Source organism: Aethalodelphis obliquidens, unplaced genomic scaffold, assembly GCF_003676395.1.
Source record: "Aethalodelphis obliquidens isolate GAN/ISIS:26980383/991018 unplaced genomic scaffold, ASM367639v1 scaffold45, whole genome shotgun sequence".
Lineage (NCBI taxonomy): Eukaryota > Metazoa > Chordata > Mammalia > Artiodactyla > Delphinidae > Aethalodelphis > Aethalodelphis obliquidens.
This window is the reverse complement of record NW_020837989.1, coordinates 8,169,602-8,193,489: the sequence shown is the minus strand read 5'-3', so window position 1 is coordinate 8,193,489 and position 23,888 is coordinate 8,169,602. Positions and strand designations below refer to the sequence as shown.

Sequence of the window (23,888 nt, the reverse complement as noted above, 5' to 3'; positions counted from 1 at the left end):
TCTGGAGGCTGTGAGAAGCCACTGCAGGGCTACAGGCCCAGTGGCAAGGTGGCCTGACTTACGGTTCGGAAAGATGGCTGCTTGTGGCCTGGATCGGAGGACAGTGCTGAATAGATATAATGACGTGGTTGAGGGCTGTTGGAGTAGTGCTGGCAGGAGACGCTGGTGCCTGGCGCCAGGACACCCGGGGAAAGGTGTTGCAGAGGGAGAAAAGTAGCATTCAGGGATGGATTGGCCTGGCCCCCACGGTGCTTCCTACCTTGCCTTCCTGCCTTAGCCAGTCACCCACGAAGGTAGAGACCTTGCTCCCAGCTACCCCGGGCCTAGCTGTGGGCTGCTCCCCACATTCTGTCCCACCATTGGGCCCTCGTTACAGCCAGCCGTAAGGACGCCCTGGGCTCCCATCCCCCAGGCCCTGCCAAGGAAACGAGCGACACTCCTGGCCCTGGGAAACCAGCAGCCAAACACATAGCTTCAGTGGGCCAGAGCCCAGAGAGGGAAGGAATGTGCCCCAGGAATCCCAGCAAGCCAGTGCCAAGACTGGGGTTCAGAGCCTAGCCTCCTGGCCCTTGGGGTGGCCACCATGACAAGATACTGTAGCTGGAGGGACAGTCATGAGCTGTCCTGGTTGAGAGTGGCTGCCCCTCTGCTGGGCCCTGTGTGCCAGGTGGGAGAGGAGCATCATGGTTGAGAGCTGTGCCCCCAGAGCCATATAGACATGGGTTCAAGTCACAGCTCTGCCCCTTAGTACTGGTGTTGAGTGGTTTAACCTCTCTGAGCCTTTTGCCCTTTACTGGAAAATAGGTGTAAAGATAGTACCTGTCTTAGGGAGTTGTTTGAGAACCAGATGACATTAGGAAAGAGCTTTACAAACTATGAAGCATCTTATACTCCTCAGGGGTGGAGAGGATTATTCTCTGATTCCATCGCTTTGTTCCAGGTGAAACCTGCAGTGAAACCACCACAGGTCAAAGCCTCGGCAGCTGCGGCCAAGGAGTCTCCAAGGAGAAGGGCAGCCCCGACCCCAGGGAAGGCGGGATGTGTGACACCCCAAGTCAGAGGGGGTGCCGTGACCCCAGCCAGCAGGGCCAAGAAGCCAGAAGAGGTCTCAGAGAGCAGCGAGGAGTCCGAGAGTGAGGAGGGGGCCCCTGCGGGGACACCCAGCCAGGTGAGGCCCAAGGGAGGCCTGCTCCTCAGGGTTCCCTGGTTCCCTGGCCCCGAGACTGGTGGAGAAACTGTGTAATGAGCACCTTCCCTGCCAGAGGAGACTCGCCTTGGAGTTTGGGGAGAGGGAGGCGGGGCTATGGGAGTTGAAGGGCAAGGGCACCTGATTTTGCTCCACCCGCTTCTGGAAATGACCTTTCCTGTCCAAGCAGTGGCCTGGAGTGGCTGCTTCCCGAAGGGCAGGTGCTGCACCCCACCCAGTCAATAACCACTCCCTTCACCTCAGTTTCCCTGTCTAGTAAATGGGCTGCTGTCCTTGTCCCAGCTAGTCCTGCTGTGAAGGGACTTGGGAAGTTTTAATTACCTGGTCCTCTGGCTTCTCAGGCCAAATCATGGCTTGTTAGCAAACAGGAATCCGCTTCCATTCCATCTGCTGGGACCCCCTTCTCCTCGCTTGGGTAGCCAGAGCTGCAGCTGGGCATGTCCTAAGGGAAAGCCAGAGAGGCTGGGAAGCTGTTGGAATCAGAGAACAGGGAGGAATAGGGGTGAGACAGGTGGTAAAAGGCCCCTGGGAGCCCTGAGCCTGCCCACCCTGGGGCAAGGCCATCATGGAGAACTGCTATAAGGAACTGGGACCCAGGGGATGAGGAGTAGTGGTCAGGTGAAATGGGCAGGGGTTGTGAAGGCCCCGGGAATGAGGAGGTATGGCCATACTGGCTGGCCGGCCATACCGGCTGGAGCACCAGTCAAGGTGGGGAGTCCAGAGAGAAGCAGGGGGTCTTGCGAGCCACACTAAGGCTTCGAGCCTTATTCTTAAGGTGTCACAAGGGGGTTTTCAGAAGGAGGGGAGCAAACTGCACTTTCTCTTTTACTAGGTGAAGACCTCCCAGAAACCTGTCCAGGTCAGAGCTGCCTCGGGTCCTGCCAAGGGGACCCCTGGGAAGGGGGCCACCCCAGCACCCCCTGGGAAGGCAGGGAGGCCAGAGGAGGACTCGGAGAGCAGCAGCGAGGAGTCAGACAGCGAGGAGGAGACGCCAGCTGCCCAGACCCTGCTGCAGGTGAGGCCTGGGGAGGGAGAGTCCCACAGCCAGCGCCCCATCCCAGGAGGCCTTCAGAGGGCTTGTTCTCTCGCTCCGCATGCACCCCAGCCATGCTCAGAGCCCTGCGCCTTCTCACCATGTGGTGTGGTGTCTGCGGTGTCCTTAACCCTGTCCGCTCTCCTGTGTTTCCTCACGCCCACCGTCTAGGCTCCCTCCCCTGATACTGTTTCTCTCGCTCCAGGCAAAGCCCTCAGGGAAGCTCCCCCAGGTCAGAGCCACCGCAGCAGCACCTGCCCAGGTGCTTTCCCCTGGGAAAGGGGCCCCTCCAGCACCCCGTGGCAAGGCAGGGCCTGCAGCCATCCAGGCCCAGACCAGGGGGCAGGAGGAGGACTCAGAGAGCAGCAGCGAGGAGTCAGACAGCGAGGGGGAGGCGTCCACAGCCGTGCCCCACACCACGAGCCTGGCTCAGGTGAGGCTGGAAGGATGCCCGGCCCGGCCCTGTGCGTCGCCTGAGAGACCCTGTGGGCCTCTCCTCCTCTGCACCCGGAACTGCTGCCCTCCATCCGCCCTGCGCACCTCCTGTCTTACCTCACACACATTCCTCCCAAGCCCCCTATCCTGACCCTGTCCTTTGTCACTCCCAGGCAAAGCCCTTGGGGAAAAACTCCCAGGTCAGAGCTGCCTCAGCCGCAAGCACGGGGCCCTCAGCGAAGAGCGCTGTCCCAGCGCTCCCTCAGAAGGCAAGGGCTGTAGCCGCCCAGGTGGCAAAGTGGGAGGAGGACTCGGAGAGCTGCAGCGAGGAGGAGTCGGACAGCGAGGGGGAGGCGCTGAGAACAGCAGCCTTGACCCAGGTGAGGCCCCTGCTGTCAGGCTCTTCTCTCCGGCTCAGTGCCGGAAGCCCCATCCCCCTCCACTCACCTTGCCTGTTGACCCTCTCTGTCTCTTTGTCTCTGCGTCTCTGCACAAAGCCACACTTTGGGTGCTCTCCCCTGAGCCTGTGTGTCTCGCTGCAGGCAAAGTCCTCGGGGAAAGTCCTGCAGGTCAGACCTGCCTCAGGTCCCACCCAGGGCCCCCCTCAGAAGGCCGGGCCTGCAGCCGCCCAGGTCAAGACCCAAAGGTCCAAGGAAGACTCGGAGAGCAGTGAGGAGGAGTCAGACAGTGAGGACGAGGCCCCCACAGCCAAGACTCCAGCCCAGGTAGCTGCCCCCGCCGGGGGAGCAGCTCCACAGGGAGCTGTGGGGGAGGATGGCAGTGGGGCTCCAGCCCTGAGCGGATGAGGGCTCTGAGTCCAAGATCCTTCTGTAGCTTCTGACTTCTGTGTCCCTTCAGGCAAAATCAGCTGTGAAAACTTCTCAGACCAAGGTCTCCCCAAGGAAGGGCACCCCCATTACACCCGCATCTGCCAAGGTCCCACCAGTGCAAGTAAGCGCACCAGCCCCCTGGAAAGCAGGAACGGTGACTTCGCCAGCCTGCACATCATCCCCAGCCGTGGTCAGGGGCACCCAGAGGCCAGAGGAGGACTCTTCAAGCAGCGAGGAGCCAGAGAGCGAGGAGGAGACGGCTCCTGCCACATCTGTGGGACAGGTGAGGCGAAGTTCGTTTGGCTGGGTCAGGGCTAGCCCCCACGTGGTCCTTTGGCTCCTGTGACATGCCTCTTTTCCATGTCATTCCAGGTGAAGTCTGTAGGGAAAAGCCTCCCGGTGAAAGCTGCCTCAGCGCCCACCAAGGGGCCCTCAGGGCAACGGACCACTCCAGGGCTCCCTGGGAAGGCAGGACCTGCCGTGGCCCAGGTCAAAGCTGAGGTGCAGGAAGACTCAGAGAGCAGTGAGGAGGAGTCGGACAATGAGGAGGCGGCCTCAGCTGCAGCACAGGTGAGACCTGGGAGGAGCCAACCTGCCCCACCCACACCGTCCCCTGGGATGGGGCTGAGGATGCACTTACCTAGGCTGCTCTTGCCCCAGGTGTGCAGCAGCCTCAGCTCAGCCTCATTCCACACCTTCCACTCATCTCCTCCGCCCATCAGAGCTCCAGGGTCGAGCTCTAGGGTCTCCTTCGTCACCTTTTGAGCTCCCACTGAGATTTCTTTTTACACAAGCTCTGTTAAGTACCCCATCTGCCAGGTGCCAACTTATCTGGGGCTCCTTTGGCCCTGGCCCTTGGAGTTGCCAGCCTAGATAGGGGGGCGTGGACATGTACAGATTATTTCAGTGTGGTATGATAGTAGGGTTGAGATGGAGGATGTGTGCCTAGGCTGGCAGGGCGTGGCACGTGATGGTGTCTAGAGGTTTTTCGGTAGAGAAGACCTCTTGAAGAAGTGACATCTAAACTGTGGGCTGAAAGAGTTGGCCAGGTGATGTGGAGTGTTCCGGGCAGAGAAACCAGCCTGCGCAAAAGCCAGGGGGTGGGAGAGTGCCTGGCTTTGTGAGTTTCCCCAAGCAGAACATTCTGGTGGGATCACTAGGGGAGACCATGTGAATGGCGAATGGTGGGAGGTTTGGAGCCAGGCTGCCTGGGTTCAAGTCCTAGCTCCACGTCCTAGCAAATGAAGTAATCCATTAGGGCCTCTGTTTATTCTTCTGTAAATTGGAAATCAACCTGCGCAGAGTTGAGAATTTGATGAGATCTCAGCTGCCACACCCAGCAAAGGGCCTGCACACAGCAAGTTCTCATCCGTCTCCCTGAGGGAGCAGAATCAAGAGGTGCCTTCCAGCCTGGGAGAGTGGAGAGAAGTGAAGATATCTCACTCCCTGCATTCACCCACCCACCATTTATTATTTTTAATTGTCACTCTTTTTTTCACTAACCACTCAAATTAGTCATTTCTTGTTTCCTTGTACCAAAGCACACATTTTTATGGATTTTTTTTTTTTTTTTGGTCCTGATCTCACTATTATCTTGCAGGACCCAAGGTCCTATCATTCCTTTACTGAGATTTTAAACTATTCTTGGCCTTCCCAGAGTCTCAGGTCAGTAGTCTCCTATGCTGTTTTTCCAAGCTACAGACATATTCCAGACCAATGCCTTAAAAGTTTCAGTGTGCCGATCACTTAATACCTGTCTTCGCATTTGAGCCTCCCACCTGTACCATGAGACGGTGTTCATTTACTTTGGTTTCTGGAAGAGGAAATTGGAACTTAGAGGAGTTGTGTGGTGACTTGCTCCAGCCCCACCAGCGCCTGCCTCCAAAGCCTTTGCCTTTCCCACTTCCTTCTGCTATATCTTGGCCAAAACTTTTCCAGCCACAGAAATGGTCATACTTTGGGGCCTTATTTTCTGTCGTAAAATTGAGCAGCCAGTCCCTCTCTATAGGGGCGTAGCCTTTATAGCCTGATGCTCTGTCAGTAGCTACTGCCTTTCCTAGCTTCAAGAGGTCTGAAGAGCTTCTGCTAAAACAAGCAGGGCTGATAGGAGTCTTGTTGACCACCTTCTTTTCCTCGCCTTCATCTGAAGGATGAGGATAATAACTGTCTCTGTTGTGGGGTTATTATGAGGATTGAAATAATACTTGTATGGCCTCACCCGCAAAATGCTGTTCTATTCTGCTTAGCATTGCTGGGGTCAGAAATGAGTCACAATCTCTGATCTGCTCAGAAACACCCAGCCAGCTCAAAGTAAACCATCCATTGAGGGAACTGAGGTTCAAAACAAATTAACAGGACTTCCCTGGTGGCGCAGTGGTTAAGAAACTGCCTGATAACGCAGGGGACACAGGTTCGAGCCCTGGTCCGGGAAGATCCCACATGCCACAGAGCAACTAAGCCCGTGCGCCACAACTACTGAGCTTGCGCTCTAGAGCCTGAGAGCCACAACTACTGAGCCTGCGTGCCACAGCTACTGAAGCCTGTGCACCTAGAGCCCGTGCTCCAGAACAAGAGAAGCCACCACAGTGAGAAGCCCGTGCACCGCAACAAAGAGTAACCCCTGCTCGCCGCAACTAGAGAAAGCCCACACGCAGCAACGAAAACCCAATGCAGCCAAAAAAAAAAAAAAAAATTAATTAAAAAAAAATTAACAAAGTCAGAGAGTCCGTTCTGGAAAACCAAATGTGCCAGAGACTCAGGAAGGAGATGATTCGTGACTTAAATATCATAGAAAGACAGCCCTTGTGTGAGAAAGGCAGGAGAGAGATGTTCAGTCAGTGTTTGATGAATAGCCAGATAAGTGGTATGGTGCCTTCTGGGCCTGACCTTGTGGTGTATGTTGATCTCATGTCCTGTGACATTGTTACACATACTTACCAGTTCTAGTGGCTTTTGTAGATTCCTTAGGATTTTCTGTATACGGATCATGTCTGCAAATTAAGGGCAGTTTTACTTTTTTCTTTCTAATCCAGATGGCTTTTCTCTTTCTTGCCTTATTGCACTGGCTAGAACCTCCAGTAAGATGTTGAATAGTAGTGAGGAGAGCAGACATCCTTGCCTTGTTTTTAATCTTACTGGTAAAGCATTGTCTTTCACTCTTTAAGTGTGATGTTAGCTGTAGGTTTTTCATAGATGCCCTTGATCCAGTTGAGGAAGTTTCCTTCTATTTCTAATTTGTTGAGAGTTCTTATCATGAATTGGAGTTAGGTTTTTATCGAATGCTTTTTCTCTATTGAAGTGATTTTTCCCCTTTGTTCTGTTAATATGTGTTACATTAGTTGATTTTCGGGTATTAAATCAATGTTTCATTCTTGGGATAAATCCATCTTGGTCATAGTGTATATTCCTTTTTATTTGTTGCTGGATTTGGTTTGCAAATCACTTGTTAAGGATTTTTGTGTCTGTATTCATAAAGAATATTGGTCTGTAGATATCATGTGATATCTTTGCCTGGCTTTGGTATTGGGTGATACTGCCTCATAAAATTAGTTGGGTAGTATTTTCTGCTCTGTTTTCTGAGAGTTTGTGTTGGATTGGTATTATTTCTTTCTTAATAGAATTCATCAATCAAGCCAACTGGGCCTGGGCTTTTTGTGTGGGGGGGTGATTTTTAGTTACTAAGTCAATTTCTCTAATTGATATTGGTATATTCAGATTTTATTATTCTTGAATCAGTTTCTATTTTGTACCTGTTAATACTTCTGTGCACAGTTAATAATTTGTGCCTTTCTAGAAACTTTTCTGTTTTCATCTCAGTTGTCTAATTGGTTAACATAAATTTGTTCATAATATTCCCCTATAATCCTTTTAATATCTATAGGGTCTGTAGTGATGTCTTGATTTCTTTCCTAATTTTTGGTAATTTGTGTCTTCTGTCCTATTCTTGGTAAGTTTAGCTAAAGACTTATCAATTTCTTTCTTTTCAAAGAAACAACTTTTGGCTTCATTGATTTTTCTGTATCATTTTCCTGTTTTCTGTTTCATTAATTTCCACTGTGATCTTTATTATTTCTTTCCTTACTTTGAGTTTGATTTGCTCTTCTTTTTCTAGCCTCTTAAGGTGGAATCTTAGATTTTTTTTCTTTTCTTTTCTTTTTTAAATTTATTTTGGCTGCGTTGGGTTTTCATTGCTGGGTATGGATTTTCTCTAGTTGCGGTGAGCAAGGGCTACTCTTCGTTGTGCTGTGTGGGCTTCTCATTGTGGTGGCTTCTCTTGTTGTGGAGCATGGGCTCTAGGCACGTGGGCTTCGGTAGTTGTGGCACACAGGCTCAGTAGTTGTGGCTCGTGGGCTCTAGAGTGTAGGCTCAGTAGTTGTGGCGCATGGTCTTCGTTGCTCTGAGGCATGTGGGATCTTCTCAGACCAGGGCTTGAACCCATGTCCCCTGCATTGGCAGGTGGATTCTTAACCACTGCACCACCAGGGAAGTCCCTGGAATCTTAGATTTTTGATTGTAGCTCTTTCTTTCTAATGTAAACATATAAAGCTATAAATTTCCATCTGAGGACTGCATTAACTTTGTCTCATGAATTTTGAAATTTTTTTTTTTTTTGCGGTATGCGGGCCTCTCACTGTTGTGGCCTCTCCCGTTGCGGAGCACAGGCTCCGGACGCGCAGGCTCAGCGGCCATGGCTCACGGGCCCAGCCGCTCTGCGGCATGTGGGATCTTCCCGGACCGGGGCACGAACCCGTGTCCCCTGCATTGGCAGGCGGACTCTCAACCACTGCACCACCAGGGAAGCCCGAAATGTTGTATTTTTAAATTTTTATTCTTTGAATGTATTATTAAGAAGTGGCTTAACTTCTAAATATATGGAATTGTACAGATTTCTTTTTGTTGTTGATTTCTGATTTAATCCTGTGTGGCTGGAGAATATATTTTGTATGATTTCAGTCCTTTTAAACTTTTAAGACTTGTTAGGTCAACTTAGACTTGGTATCTTTTGTTTTGTTTTTGTAAGTCTATGTAAAAAACATTACTCTCCTATGGATGACTTGAGTTCTGTGCTGCTAACCACCTTACCCTTAGTCATACATAGTCCGTGCTTTAGAGAGTTTTCTTTCTTCAATTCATGACTGATAATTTCACTTGGTCCCATGTGAATGAGGGAAGCTGGGTTGTAGGGCATATCACTGTTCAAATGACATCTCTGAAGGAGACAGGGGCCTTGAGATGATGCCAAATTCCTCATCCGATTTCACATTAGCAAGACTTGCTTTCACACTCTTATCAAGGATTTTGCTTTTTGTTGCTCTTATGTCTATAGTTCTGTTTATAGATTCTGACAGGCTTTTAGGGGATTCCTTGAATATCAGTTTAGTTTAGGATAAGCTGAAGAAAACCTCAAACAACAGTCGTTTTCCTTTTTGTTCTGCCATCCTGAGTACTTGGCTCGCATCTCATAGACTAAGATGGCTGCTTGAGCTCCAGCTATTACCTCAGCATTCCAGGCAGCAGAGAGGAAGAAGACACATTTCCTACATGTGTAAGAAAGTCAAATGTATGCTTGACTTACATCCATTAGCCAGAAGTTAATCACATGGCCACCTAGCTAAAAGGGAGCCTGGAAAACACCTTTGCTCTGGGTAGTCTTATACTTAGCTAACGGTAAGAAAAGTTCTCACAGTAATAAGTTTGAGTGCTTATTGTGTGTCAGGCACTGTGTTAAACACTGGGAATCTCCCATTTAATCCTCACCGTCCCTATGGGTAGGCCTCATTTATTCCCATTTTATAGAGGAGGAAACTGAGGCCCAGTGAGGTCAAATGATTTGCCCAGGTTCACACAGCTATTACCGGAGGAGCCAGAACCCAGACTCAGGCATCTGACTCCAGAATCGGCATTCTTGGCTACCTGCTCCATTGCATCTCACCTCCTTTCCGTAATTTCCTTTTCTCCTTCCAGGTGAAGACCTCAGTGAAAACCACTCAGACCAAAGCCAACCCAGCTGCCACCAGAGTGGCTTCAGCCAAAGGGGCAGCATCAGCTCCTGGAAAAGGGGTTTCTGCAGCTGCTCAAGCCAAAGTGGGGTCCCCAGCCAAGGCAAGTAGGACCAGCGCCAAAAGAGGTGCCAGGGTGGGATGTAGAGGAGGCCAAGCAGTGGCCCCAGCCTGGACAAGGGTTCTGCACAAGCGGGAGTGATCTCCCCACAGCCATGCCCTGGGTGGGGCTTCACTTAAGGGCAACCGTGCTTTCCTTTTCCTTCCCCAATACTGTTCCCTCCTCGATTCAGGTAAAGCCACCAGCAAGAGCCCCCCAGAGCAGTGCCGTCTCGGGCAGGGGCCAGGTGTCTGTGCTGGCTATGGGGAAGGCACTGGCTGCAGCAGCCCAGGCCCAGCTGGGGCCGGTCGGGGGCCCACAGGAGGACTCGGAGAGCAGTGAGGAGGAGTCGGACAGTGAGGGAGAGGCGCCCGCTCAGGTGAGGCCCGGGTGGGCAGAGAGCAGCCCTGTGCTTCCCCTCTGTGCCAGGAGCTGCCCACAGCACAGCTACACATGCCCCATCCATCTCCCGTCGCCCTTCCCTGACTCCGCTTCTCTCACTCCAGGCGAAGCCCTCAGGGAAGACCCCCCAGGTCAGAACTGCCTCAGCCTCCGCCAAGGGGTCCCCCAGGAAAGGGGCTGCCCCAGCACCCCCTGGGAAGGCAGGAGCCCCAGCCGCCCAGGCCGGGAAGCGGAAAGAGGACTCGGAGAGCAGCAGCGAGGAGGAGTCAGACAGTGACGGGGAGACGCCAGCAGCTGTGCCCCCAGCCCAGGTGAGGCCTCACGAGGAAGCAGCTACAGTGCCAGGCCTCTGAGCCACTGACTGCCACCTACTCCTACATCAGAACATGGGTTCAGGGCCAGGTGAAGAAGGAATTAAAACCAGATTAAGGCTCTGACCCCAGGATCCTTTCCCCCAGCTGCTGTACCCCATGTCTCCTTAGGTGAAACCTGCTGTAAAAACCCCCTAACCAAGGCCTCCCTGATGAAAGGTGTCCTGTGCACTCCCATATCTACCAAGGTCTCCACAGCACGAGTGGGCACACCAGCCCCATGGAAGGCTAGGCCAGCAACTCCTGCCAAGCCCCCAAAGATGTCACAGGGCCATGAGGAGGCTTGGACTGTGATGCAGGTACCATGAGGCCCTGGGAAGCTGGAGGAAGTCACATCCCTCACCTGGGCCTGGGGCCTCCTGTAGGCATGTGTATCTCTCAAGGAGAGCTCTTCTAGCTTAACATGAAGCCTGGGGAGTGGGGAGAGGGAAGGAATGAGCAACTGACTTTTATCTTGACCATTTTCCCTCTATCTGCTTGCACAGAAGTAGTTCAGGGTGACAAACTCCAGGACTCAGACATGTGATGGAAACAACGGGCTCAGGCCTGGTAGGGGTGATAGATGGCAACTGACATGGAGCCTTGGTGTCAGGAGAGACAGTAGGGAGTGGTGGCAACTAGGACAAACTGGAGAGCCCTTGTCTCATCTAGAAAAGCAGTCCCTGTCAGCTCCAGCCAGTTATGACCTGGTGGAGATGGACCCTTTGTAAGGCCAGATCTTCCATTTCTTTTTTTTTTTTAAATTAATTTATTTATTTATTCGTTTATTTTTGGCTGCATTGGGTCTTCATTGCCGGGCGCACGCGGACTCTCTCTAGTTGCGGAGAGTGGGGGCTGCTCTTCGTTGCGGTGCGCGGGCTTCTCATTGTGGTGGGTTCTCTTGTTGCGGAGCACGGGCTCTAGACACACAGGCTTCAGTAGTTGTGGCTCACGGGCTTAGTTGCTCCGCGGCATGTGGGATCTTCCCAGACCAGGGCTCGAACCCGTGTCCCCTGCATTGTCAGGTGGATTCTTAACCACTGCACCACGAGGGGAGTCCCTTGATCTTCCATTTCTTAAGGGAAGCTGGAAATCCCTGTTCCACGCTGAGCTCCAGCCCCTCATAGATTTCTATTTTCTTCATGAGTAAACAAGCACCAAGAAGTATAAGTGCTCCTAGCACTAACCTGTCTGCCTTCAGTGCATCAGAGCACTACTGAGCACGCTGTCTTATTGATAGGGACAAAAGGATGAAAGATGTTGGCCCTGCCCTCAAGGAGCATATAGTCTGTAGGGCAAGACAAGGTGACCGGATTATTGGAGAATATTCTGGTTGTGCTCTGATGGTGCTGGGAAAACAAGTGTCTGAGAGGCCAAATGAGATGATTGAGCTGAGCTTGGAGGAAGACCTGGGGTTCCCTAGACACAAAAGTAGAGACAGACCCTCCAGGTTGGGGAGGGGAGTGTGGAAAGGGAGGGGGGATGTAAAGTCAGGTGGGTTCAGCAAAGGCCTGCTGTCCTGTAGGCAATAGTTGCTTCTAGTTGCTTGTTACCAGTAACATTTATGGGGACCTAAATGCCAGACTAAGACACAAGGGTCCCAGCCACGTTTTGGACTGTGGTGCTTTTTGTAAAGTTTCTTTTGTTTTTTATTTTTATTTATTTTTTGGGGGGGTGGCTGCATTGGGTCTTCGTTGCTATGCTTGGGCTCTCTCTAGTTGCAGCGAGCGGGGGCCACTCCTCGCCGCGGTGCGCGGGCTCCTTATTGTGTGGTGGCCCCTCCCATCGCAGAGCACAGGCTCTAGGTGCGTGGGCCTCAGCAGTTGTGGCTCGTGGGCTCCAGAGCACAGCCTCTGTAGTTGTGGCGCACAGGCCTAGCTGCTCCACGGCATGTCGGATCCTCTTGGACGAGGGCTCGAACCCGTGTCCCCTGCATTGACAGGCAGATTCCCAACCACTGCGCCACCAGGGAAGTCCCTGTAAAGTTAGAAACAGGTTATTGTATCAGTCGGGACATCCTAATCTGCAGGAGAAAACAGAGCTACTTCACAAGTGCTTAGATGCTAAGGGGATTGGTTATCTCAGTGCACAATGTTTCAGGATAAGGTGTCTGTAAAGGTGGTTCCTTCAGCTCGGCATCATCAGTGACTCAGATTTCTTCCGTCTCTATGCCTCGTGTGCCTCATTGTCACAGCAGGGCTGCAGCATCTCCTAAAGAGCTAGGAAATCCCCCAGTTGACTTCCCCTTCCCTTGTCTCCTTGACCAGATCTAAGGCATGTGCTCTGCCCGCCCCCTGCCACCCCCCAAAAAAGTCACTCACTGATGAGAGGCCTGCAGTTCCTGTGATTGGCTAGGAGAAGGAGCCACCCTCTCCAAAGCCTGTGGTGGGGACCCCCAGAACAGAGTCGGGGTTCTGTGAGCAAGGAAGCCATGGGGGTGTGGCTGTTGCAGTGTGCATTGTAGTTGATTCATTTTAAAAATTGGGAAATACACAAATCAGGATCTTCCAGCTTTTCTTAAGAAATTGGAGGCTCAGGCAACATGGGTCCTGCTTTTCTGAGTGGTGAAAGTGGGGCCTTCGCACCAGTAGGGAGGCCCAGAGCTGCCCTCTGCACCTGCCTGGGCTCCCCTGAGCTGGTCACCAGCAGTGCCTTGCTGATTCATCACTGCTCTCCGAGTCATCCTCTGGCTCCTGACGGCTCTTCCCAGCCAGCCTGCCCCCATCGTCTACGCCTGGCCCGGCAGGAGGGGGGCAGGAGGGGATCACAGCTGCTCGGAGCACCCTCAGCCAACTCCTGCTTGTAGCTGGGGCTGTGACAGCCAGGTGTGAGCTGTGCTGGGGCCCCTGGCCCCACCCCTGCCACTTTGTCCCGGGCCACTATCACCTCTCATTCAGATGCCCGGCCAGCAGCACGCCAGCCCTCAGGTTTTAGTGGTGTGTGACTCACACATCCCTTTCACGTTCAGAGTCAGCTCTGGAGGAAGGATAGACAGAGTAGAGACCTGTGTTCCCAGTGGCTGGGAGGCATGCCGGGCCAGCAGCTGTGCCCCCCGTGTGTATATAGGGAGGTCATGCTATCTCCCCCGGAGACTGAGGGTCGTTGCTCTCTGGCCGTGGTTTCCCCACCCCGGCCTCTCAGTTGTGCTTCCCGTCGGCTAACAAATACCCCCTCACCCACCATATGCTTGTCCCGTCAGAAGGAGGGTAACTCCAAAACTGCCAGAAGCAAGACCCTGGCCCCAGCGCCCCCGGAGAAGAAGGCAGAGGGGTCCTCAACCAGCAGTGATGAGCTGCCAGCGAGACAGGTAGGCCAGGCATTGTCTCTGAGCACCCTCAGGCTCAGAGCTGGGTAGGTGGGCCCGGGCATGGGGGCAGATCTGTCCCACTTAAATAGCACTTCCCGGTTTCCTGAGCTCTTTCCTCTGTTTCAACATGTTCATCCTCACAATAACCCTGGGAGGCAGGCAGCAGAGCCAAGGCAGCAGAGCCAGACGGTGTAGGGTCAGAGCCGGCTGCCCCGCCCACCAGCTCCAAGGCCCGGGCTTGCCTTAACCATGCTGAGGCCCGGCTGTTTCAGCTGTGAACAGGCAGGGTGGCAGTCCTGCTTCCCCGCTCTGCATGCTGGCACAGGTACACAGCGTGCCGCCTGACAGGGAGGGCCTGTGAATGCAGGAGGGCACGTGGTGGTGCATCAGGAGTCAAGGCCCAGCAACTTGAAGTGATTTCCCCAGACTCCTGTGACCCATAAGGAGCCAAGGAAGGGGCAGACGCTGACACCCCTGCTTCCTGTTGGGAACTGGGAGCCTTCTCTGCAGGGCCTGTCAGAATCCCACAGGCCTGGTCCCAGACCGCACTCACGCACCTGCGGCCCATCCTCACACGCTGCCGGCCGTCCTCCCCTGACTCTACCCCTGAGGGCGGGACCAAGCCCACCTTGTCTGACCAACTCCAGAGGCCCACTTTCACCTGGCAAGTGTCTGAGCTTCTGTGTGAACCCCAGGCCTTGCCTGCAGCTGGCACTGCCCTTTGTCCTCCTCTAGCCCCAAGTTCCTAGAAGCTTCTGCCAGGCCCTTTGGAGATGCTGGAGCCCGCAACCCCCAGACCAGTGGGTCTCCTTAACCTGCTCCCCTTAAGGACTTGCCTGGCGGTCCAGTGGTTAAGACTGCGCTTCCAGTGCAAGGGGCACAGGTTCCATCCATTCCGCATGCCACGCGGTGCAGCCGAAAAAACAACCAGCTCCCCTTAGATATACCACGTGCTAATCAGTCCATCGGTAGAGTCAGATGCCATTTGCACACCCCCAGTGCTGGGGTGCTCACTGCCTTTCTCTCCTTAATAGCCTAGATTAGAAAAATAACCATGAGCGACTCCATCTACCATTGGTCACTTCCTGAGTGCCAAGGACTGTGCTAGGCCCCATACTTTCATTATTCTGTTTAATCCCCACAACAGACCTATGAGGATAGGTGCTTCTTGTTGTTTTTTGGGGGTTTTTTTTTTTTGCGGTACGCGGGCCTCTCACTGTTGTGGCCTCTCCTGTTGTGGAGCACAGGCTCCAGACGCGCAGGCTCAGCGGCCATGGCTCACGGGCCCAGCCGCTCCGCAGCATGTGGGATCTTCCCGGACCGGGGTGCGAACCTGTGTCCCCTGCATCGGCAGGCGGACTCTCAACCACTGTGCCACCAGGGAAGCCCTAGGTGCTTCTTTTATTCCCATTTTGAGGAGGAAGGAATGAGAAGTTGGGTGAGCTGCCCTGGTGTCACAGGGCTGTAACAAGGGGACAGACCTGGTGTTTGAACCCAGGCTGTCCGCTCTCTGGCACTACCCCGACACTCCCCTCTCCGTGGCAGGAAGGAAGCAGGGCTTGGACACTGCCCTCTGGCTCTCTGGAGCCTTTTGGGGGCTGCCTCCTTCTCTGAGCAGGATCGAAACAGCTGGGGGGGGGGGCCGTTTCGCCCTTCCCTGAGGGGGTGGACTAACACAATTAATATGAACATCATGCTTAAACTGAACCATTTAATTGGTACGTTAGTCCTCAGTATTCTGGAGTCCCTATTAAAAAAGAGGAAAGAAAAAAGTCAGCACTTTGTGCATTCCCCGGGAGGATTCAGGGGAGATGGCACGGCCTGGGGAAGCTGCAGCCTCCTCCTAACTGGGGCATTTTTATCTCCTTAATCCCAAGCTCACTAATTATTATTATTATCGTTATTATGCATTTATCAGGCACTTCTCTGTTGACGAGTTTCACTGTTCTTATTATTAGCCCGTCCGTGCGGGAAAGGGATTGATCCCAGGGTGGTGGGCAGAGCCCCAGGCTGGGAGGCAGAGAGGGGATGTGGTCCATTCCCAGGCCCCCTCACTGTGCCTCAGCCTCCCCCCATGCAGGGGATGGGGCCTGCCCCCTTGCTCTGAGGGGCACCTTGGGGGGTGGTCCGTGGCTCAGCCCTGTTGTGCTGGCATTAACCCCAGGCCAGGGTCTGTGCTGGGGTCTGGGGTAAGTACCAAATTAAGAAGACTAGGCCCTGCCTTCAGAGTTTTAGGTTGAGTCAGAAAGAAAGAAGAGACCTGTAAGAAACTAAATGAGGGTGTTAAATCAGAGGCTTAGCATGGTTGGTCCTGGAAGGAGTTCCTGTCTGGTGCCTGGAGGACTAGCTTCCAGCCCTGTCTCTGACACCAGTTTGCTGGTCACCCTGGGTAGGGCCACTTGCCCTCGCTGAGCTTCAGCCTTCTCAACCCCTGGGGTGAGATTCCCTGGGGGCTGGTGAATCGTGGAGGCTCCAGGCCACATCCCTGGGAGTGGGATTTCTCATCTCCCTGGGGTGGAGTGGACCCAGGATCTGCTAACCAGTCCCAGGCAGCTGTGGGAGAGGCTTTGGAGAAGTGTTACCGTCCAGAGCTCGGGTACCTTCATGGCCATGTCCCTTGGAGTCAGCAGCCTGGGCTAATCCACCTGACCCCTGCTCTGCCCCAGACTGGAATGAGGGCACTCTTGTGATGCGCTCAGCTGTGACTCCTAGAAGGCCCCCGGGTTTGGTCCTACAGGCGTCAGACCCTGTAGTAGGGAAGGAGCGCCTGCATTCCCTCTGGGCCCTCACTGCCCAGCACCTACACGGGGCGTCCAGCCAGATGTCTGGGCTGCTTCCATTTCCAGTGCGTCTTTTCTGACGTACCCCAGAAAGAAGGCCCTTGTCACCCCTGTGTGTACTGGGCAGACCAGAGGCCCTCCGGTGAGTGAGCCCAGGCTGGGGTTACTAATAGTCCTTTCAGCAGGTGGGACAGTGAGGCCCACGAAGCTCAGGGGCTGGGCTACAAGGTGAGGTCGTGGCAGAGGTGGGATCAGAAGTGCATCCCACATACCCCTGGGCAGCACAGCCCTCCTTCTGAACCCTCCCCAGTCCAGGGCTCAGCCAGGGTCCCCCTCGTGCCCCGGCCCCCAAAGCCAGGCCCCCTGCCCAGCCCCCAGCCCGGGGGAGGGAGGGGTGCACGGCGTGGGCAGGTGGAACAGGGAGGAGGCTTCTGCTGCGGAGCTGCTTTTAACATCCCAGACGCTATTGTTTGCCTCAGTGGGCTTGCTGCCTCTCTTCATCCCCGACAATCTGTTCCTCTGTCTTCTCACATATATATAGATCCCCCCTCCCTCAACTGTAAGCCTTCTCCCACTTTCCATCTTCTCTCTTTCATCACGTGGGAAGGAAGGCTCTGGAAGTGGCAGATCCGAGCAGCCATGGGGGAGGCCGTTTGGCAGGGGTAGGAAGGGCCCAAGCCCAGCAGAGCTTCCCCCCTTGGGCGGGCCCCTTTCTGCTTTCCTTTTTACTTTACCTCTCCAGCAGCACCCTGGGAGGAGGTGGAGTCAGGCTCAGGAGGTGGGCAGAGACCTGGGTCTCAGACCGTGGCCGTGGGCAGCTCCCGCCTGCTGCCCTCCTCTCCCCGTGGGGGTGGGGCTGGGGCCAGAACCCAGACCAGCCCTGACCTTTGGGGACTGGAAAGTAGGCTCCCCTTCTGTGCAGTGGGCATGTTCACTGGAGCTGTGGTTCCCAGGCATCTGTAGAATACCAGGTGGTCCTGCTTTCTTTCTCTTTGTTTCAGTGTCTCACTGGAAAATGCAAAGCATACCCACAGATAGAGCAGTGTACAGAGCGCCCAAGTACCATCCCCAGCTTTGGTAGTTCTGAACTTGTGACCAAGCTTGTTTCATCCAAACCTTCAACTCACTTCCCCAACACCACTGAATCCCTTTTTTTTTTTTTTTTTTAAGCACAATCTCTAAAAAGTTGACCCACCTAGTTAGTGTCCCCATTTCCCCAGTTGTCTCCTGAATGACGTTTTCTATATCTGGCATGGTCAGAATAGGAGTCCATGTAAGAGCCACACACTGTACTGGGTCCCTTCGGTCTTACTCTGTTGATTTTCCCTGTGTAGTTTATTTGTTGAAGATACTGGGCTGATGTAGTTGGGTTGCTGCATCCTGGCCACACCCTCAGGAGGTGGCATCAGACTCTTGGGCATGGGTCAACTAGATTGTGAACAACTCCCCGGGTGAATCATGTATAACAACCAGGCAACTGAGGGGGGCGCTGCTTGGAGCGCCCCATGCGGCAGGTGTCTCTGAAGTCAGCCAGAGGAGGGAAGCTGAATTGCACGTTCTGGCCCTGACTCTGCTTCCGTTGGGCCGTGTGACCTTAGGCAGCTCTCCTCCCCTCTCTGGACTTGTGGTTTTCCCATCTGTATGGTGGAACTAACACTGCTGACCTCAGGGGTTTATGTGAGGGTCAGATGGGCTCCTGTGAGCTGTGAGGTGCTGTGCGGGGTCTTAGTGGGTGTGTGGACTGGGAGTGAGCTGGGAGTGCCCTGGGCAGCTAGAATGGCCTCTGACTATGCCCAGCCACCCCAAGCTCTCTGGACCCCTTGCCTTATAAAGCCCTCCCCTACCCACCTTCCCCTTCCTCTTCCCCTGGCCAAGCCTTTAATCACTGGGGGGCTGTGTTTTGTTTTTGTTTTTCAAGGTGATTAAAACCCCTCTGATTTTTGTCGACCCTAATCGTAGTCCAGCTGGCCCAGCTGCTACCCCCGCCCAAACCCAGGCTACAAGCACCCCGAGGAAGGCCCAGGCCTCAGAGAGCACACCCAGGAGCTCCTCTGAGAGTGAGGATGAGGACGTGATCCCCGCTACGCAGTGCTTGACTCCTGGTGAGCACAGGCCCACTGTGCAGGGCTGACTCCCCTGCTGCAACTGCCAGACACACGCACACACACCCGCGTGCACACACACATGCACACACACCCCCACTGGGCTGGCTCAGGAGAAGTAGCTGCTGGGGCTTCTCTGTGCTGGCTCCAAAGGGTAGATCCCAGACCAGAGGCTAGAAGCTGCAGGGACCAGGTTTGTAGTATAAGGAAGAGCTTTGTAACAACTGACTGACTGAACATGGAGAGGGCTGTGAGGTAGTGAGCCTTCCGTTCCTGGTGGCATGTAAAGGGGAGGGGTTAGGTAATCCCTAAACAGAGACATGTAGGGAAGGATTCCTGGAGACAGGACCAGATCTGGGATTTCTTTGACTTTTTTTTTTTTTTTTTTGCGGTACGCGGGCCTCTCACTGTTGTGGCCTCTCCCGTTGCGGAGCACAGGCTCCAGACACGCAGGCTTAGCGGCCATGGCTCACGGGCCCAGCCGCTCCGCGGCATGTGGGATCTTCCCGGACCCGGGCACGAACCTGTGCCCCCTGCATCGGCAGGCGGACTCTCAACCACTGCGCCACCAGGGAAGCCCTTCTTTGACTTTTGACAATCTGTGATTCTAACAGTGATAGCAAGAAAATGGTTAATTACTATTATTATTACTAGAACACTTTTTAATGAAGATAATTAATACCTGATCTTGGTAGGCTAATTAAGAAATGCAGGTTAGCACAAAAGAAAAAACCTCACTTGGAATCCCACTGTCCAGAATAATTACTGTTAACATTTTACAACTATTAACTTTGCAAAAACCTACCATAACGCCATGTGTTTTTAGTGAGACCACACTGTACATACGCTCAGTAATCTTTACTTGGTATGTTGTGGCGCTACATATTTACAGCATGACGCCTGCTGGCTACAGAGTGGTCACTGGGGCGGGATCCTGCAGTTTGCTTAGCCAGCACCACGTTGGAGGAAGCTGAGCGTTTTGTTTAGGGTGTTTGGCTATCATGAACAGTGCTGCAGTGAACATGTGTAATCGAGCCTCTGCACATGACCGAGGCTGTCCTCAAGAGAGACTGTTTTACGTGCGCGGAGAGTCACGTTTGGCTCCAGTGCTCTGCCTGTTGCTCAGGAGGAGCGGCCTGGCCAGCGGCGGGGGTGGGGGGGTGGCTGAAGGTGGCGAGGACGAGGCCTGGGGTGACAGCCACAGCAGTCGTGTCATCTCCCTGTCATGTGGAGACAGTGGCAGATCCTGCCTGGAAGGCGCTCGGGAGGGGATTTAACGGGCTTCTACCACAAAGGCCCCGGGCACCGCTCAGGATGGGCTGAGAGATTGGGTGTTGCTCCTCCGGGGAGGCCACGGGCTCCTGTGCCCTGACGCAGCCCCTCCCGCTCCGTCTCAGCCATTAGGACCAGCGTGGCAACTGTGCCCACGGCCCACCCCAGGGCAGCCCTCAGAGCCAGCATGGTGGGGGCCGGCAGCAATGAGGACACCAGTCGGGTGTCTGAAGGCAAGAAACAGGAGACGCCAGCCACTCAGGTACCCGACGGACCGGGGGGCGCTGTGCGGGCTAGCAGGGCTGCGGGGCTCCCTCGTCTGCCCCCACTTCCCCACAGGGCTTCTGGGTGGCAGCGCAGTTGCTTTCACCCGCCCCCTCGAAGCCAGAGCCTTTCCTGGCCTGGCCGCAGCCCTGATCCGAATTAGCCTTGCGTGATCTGGCATGTGGCGCCCGGGCAGAGCCAGCCCTGCTCCCTGAGTCCCTCAGCAGCTTTTTCAACAATGTCAGGCCTTTGGTTTGTTTTTTCTCTCCCGGTTTGAACAAAAGTTTGCCATTATCAGTGTTTGTCATAGTGACCATAAGCGTTCTTCCCAGCCTTCACGGATTTCAGTGCATTTTTATTTATTTGGTCCTTGCTGGAACTTAAAAACCGGGCAGGGGAGAGTTAATGGCTCATCATTCAAATGATGAAACTGAGCACCACACCCTCAGCAAGAGGGTCCAGACGTGACCAGGATCAGGCAGGGTCAGAATCGGGGCTCCTGCCTCCCAGTCCATTGCTCTCGGGGCTGTAGGGTTTGTTTCCCTGACCCCTTGTGCCCGCCCGTTTTTTCTGAGAAGGCAGGAGGAGGGAGAGCTGGGGAGGCGGCAGCAGGACTTGGGCACCTCCACTCAGAGGGGCTCATCACGAGCTACAGCTCAAAAAGAGCTTCCTGGGAGCATGGGTGCTGAGTGGGTGGCTGTCTTGTGGTCATGGCACCCAACAACCTGCATCCATGTGGCCGTTCAGCCAGCAGATGGTGCTGAGCATCTGTCCATGTGGGACACTGAGGATACGACAGGAAGAAGACAAGGAGGGTCCCTGCCCTCGTGGAGTTCCCAAGGCGGGGGTCAGCCGTTAAACAAGGAGACCAGAAGTTAAAGTACTCACCAACTAGGGAACCAGGGGATGACCTGCTTTAGAAAGGACGGGCCGGGGTGGCCTCCCAGAGGAGGCAGCACTGAGGCCGGAGAAGCAGCCAGGCCTGGGCGAGCTGGGGAGCCCTCCAAGCAGGGAGACCCAGGTGCAGGGACCTCTGGGGAAGCACTTGGGGGTTGGAGAGCTGGAAGAAGCTGGGGCGGAGGGGCCAGGCCTGACAACGCATGGTGAGGGCCTGGTGAGGGCCGCGGGGGGCCTGGAGGTTTCAGCGAGGGATCACACCCAGGTTTCGTTCCGTTCTCTGTCCTTGGCCGCTGCCGTGTGTGGGAAGCAGGAGTGGCACCAGGGAGACCGTTAAGGAGGCTGTTCCAGCCACGAGGCTAGAGGCGCAGATTGAGTGGTGGGGCCTCCGGTGGAGCCTGGGCTGGGAGCTGTCTTTGGACCTCTGAGAACGCTATGATTAGCTCATAACCTGAAGCCTGGCACCATTTTCTGCCCAGATGGTGGCGTTGCCCCTTTGCCCCTCAGTCCTCCACTCCAGCCCCAGGTTCCTCTTGCAGCTACAGGTCCCCTTCCACCCCAGCCAGACAGGATCTGACCAGGCTGTGGCATGGTGGCATCCTGGGAACTTGGGAGTCTCAGGGCTGCCTTTGGCTGTCCACAGGTGACAAAGAGGAACCCAACTCACCTCCCGCTGACCCAGGCTGCCCTGAAGGTCCTTGCCCAGAAAGCCAGTGAGGCCCAGCCTCCTGCTGCCAGGACCCTGTCTTCAAGTGGGGTGAGCTGGGGAGCTGGGGGCCAGGCCCCACTCTGGAGGGGACGGTCATCAGAGACCGCAGAGGGTAGAAGGCAGGGCCCAGGCAGGGGCCTGAGTCCCAGCACCAGCACTTACCAGCACTGGCCTTAGCACACACGCTTGCCTCCTGGGCTTCTGCTGCCCGTCTTAGAGAGTTGTGGGAGGATTAAATGAGGCCTGTGTGCGAAGCAGCTAACACGGTGCCTGGCCCTTAACTGAGGTGTTCAGTAAGCACCAGATCTTATTTCCCCTAATTTTTCCTTTCACCCTTTCTCCTCTCACCAAATTAGACCGACAGTGCTCGGGGAACACTGCCCATGACGAGTCCCCAGAGCACCCCCGCGCAGGCCAGAGGGGCCAACAAGCTCAGAAAGCCTGAGGTTCCTGCAACCCAGCGGGCCATAGCCACTCCCTCGGGACGCCCCAAGGCCAAGGCCTCTGGGACCTCAGATGACAGCAAGGACAGCAGTGGCAGCTCTTCAGGGAGTGAAGAAGATGCTGAGGGGCCCCAGGTGGCCCCATTGACCCACAGGCCAGGTGAGGGTCCTGGGAGGGAAAGGCTGGGGGACCTGGTGGAGCCCTCGCCTCAGGCCTCTGCTTTGTATCTCCACTTGTTCTGCGACTTTGGCCTAGCCATCCCACACAGGGTCTCAGTTTACCCAGCTGCACAACCCCATAACAGAGTTGGTCCACATGATGTTAGAGGCCTTCCTACTAGGCTGTTTGGCCACTCCCAACTTTTTGGTATCAAGCTCCCCTAACTGAGGCCCCAAAATCCCAGGGCCATGCCTCCCTTGGGAATTAGAAGGTTTTGGCATTCAGCTGTCTCACTTGGAATGCTGTGAATAGCAGTAGACCTTGGAAGGGAGCAGATGAAGCCTTGGGCGGGAGGGTGAGGCACATACACAGGGACCAGGCCATCCTGGGGCCCTCCTGAGGGCTCCGGCCTGTCTAGCTGGCACAGGGTACCTGGGACTCCCAGTAGGACACCTGTGCTTCTCCAGTAGGTCCAGCCCCCTCCAGGAGGGAGACGTTGGTGGAAGAGACCACAGCAGACTCCAGCGATGATGAGGTGGTGGCACCTTCCCAGGTAACCGCGAGGGAAGGGGCTGGCAACCTTGGGGGCCTTGGGGCAGGAGCCCCAGGCCAGGCTCTTGTCCACCTATGCAGTTGTAGGCCGAGGCCACCCCCTGGCTCATAGGTCTGGGTTCTTCCTTTTCCCAGGGTCCCTGGGCAGGGTCCTGTCCGTGTGGAGCCAGGCTGGCTCCTGCCCTGAGGCCCCTTTTCAGCATAAAGTCGTGAGCGGCGGACTCTTGGAGTCTGTAGACAGGGCTTACCTTGATTTAGGTGATCCCCATATAAAAATGCGCTTTAACAGATGGGGTTTCTTTTAAGGTTATCATCTGTACGTAGCAAATGCTAGTGCTTTTCCATTTGCATTAGTAATAAGAAGTTTCCTTTTTAAATGTGCCTGTTAAAACTATGTATTAATTAAAATAGTGCAGGAGGTACTCACAGAGGGCTGGTGTGCCCACCACCCAGTAGGGCTGGCCCAACCCTTGGGGTCCCTGTGCTGGTGTCCTCATAGCAGGCCATACACTGCTGGGCCTCTTCACACTGGGCTTCTTCAGTCTCTCCTCTCAGGTTATGTGACCCCTGGGCTGACTCCGGCCAGTTCCCAGGCTTCAAAGGCCACTCCCAAGCCAGACCCCAACCCCTCGGTTTCCTCTACTCCGGCCACCGGAGATGCCCCAGATGGCAAGCAGGAAGTGGAGCCCCAACAAGCAGCAGGCACCATGTCCCCTAAAACAGGTGAGTCGAGGGCTGCAGGAAGGACACAGCAGGATGTGGAAGGACGAGGCAGGGGCCTCTTTCCCTCCCTCAGGAGCCGTCCCACCAACATGGTCCTGTCTGCCAGCAGGGCCTCCCCAAGTGAGGCCTGGTACCCCTGCATCAGGCCTGGAGGTGCTCATGAAAGGGCAGGGGCCTGCGCCCGCGGGGCTGGCTGCTGTGGTCTAGGGCAGCCTGGAGGTTGGGTTATCCAGCCCTGTGGGATGCTGGTGCACCTGGTAGGGTAACCCCTGCCTTAGAGGAGGTGCACCTTGACTTTCAGGGCAGGCCTTGGCTCTCTCTAG

The 23,888-nt window shown here is 54.8% G+C and overlaps 1 protein-coding gene across 19 annotated transcripts in view; it reads left to right on the top strand.

Moving 5' to 3' along the window:
• TCOF1 (treacle ribosome biogenesis factor 1) overlaps positions 1-23,888 on the top strand; it is a 39,251-nt gene that overhangs the window by 10,407 nt on the left and 4,956 nt on the right. For 6 of the 19 annotated variants that reach the window (XR_003427719.1, XR_003427718.1, XM_027081544.1 and 3 more), the window contains exons 7-23: positions 941-1,168; positions 2,040-2,222; positions 2,446-2,673; positions 2,849-3,055; positions 3,218-3,400; positions 3,534-3,788; positions 3,878-4,075; positions 9,470-9,607; positions 9,798-9,983; positions 10,111-10,317; positions 13,556-13,663; positions 18,362-18,545; positions 19,943-20,079; positions 21,622-21,735; positions 22,044-22,290; positions 22,758-22,843; positions 23,385-23,565. Coding sequence is in view for 17 of the 19 variants with exons in the window: in XM_027081544.1 (XP_026937345.1) it covers positions 941-1,168; positions 2,040-2,222; positions 2,446-2,673; positions 2,849-3,055; positions 3,218-3,400; positions 3,534-3,788; positions 3,878-4,075; positions 9,470-9,607; positions 9,798-9,983; positions 10,111-10,317; positions 13,556-13,663; positions 18,362-18,545; positions 19,943-20,079; positions 21,622-21,735; positions 22,044-22,290; positions 22,758-22,843; positions 23,385-23,565 (3,070 nt within the window). In the remaining 2 variants the exon portion in view is untranslated. Of the gene's footprint in view, positions 1-940; positions 1,169-2,039; positions 2,223-2,445; positions 2,674-2,848; positions 3,056-3,217; positions 3,401-3,533; positions 3,789-3,877; positions 4,076-9,469; positions 9,608-9,797; positions 9,984-10,110; positions 10,318-10,488; positions 10,615-10,862; positions 11,146-13,555; positions 13,664-18,361; positions 18,546-19,942; positions 20,080-21,621; positions 21,736-22,043; positions 22,291-22,757; positions 22,844-23,384; positions 23,566-23,888 lie in introns of those variants that run through there. The other 13 variants (XM_027081546.1, XM_027081545.1, XM_027081554.1 and 10 more) reach the window with 13 other exon arrangements.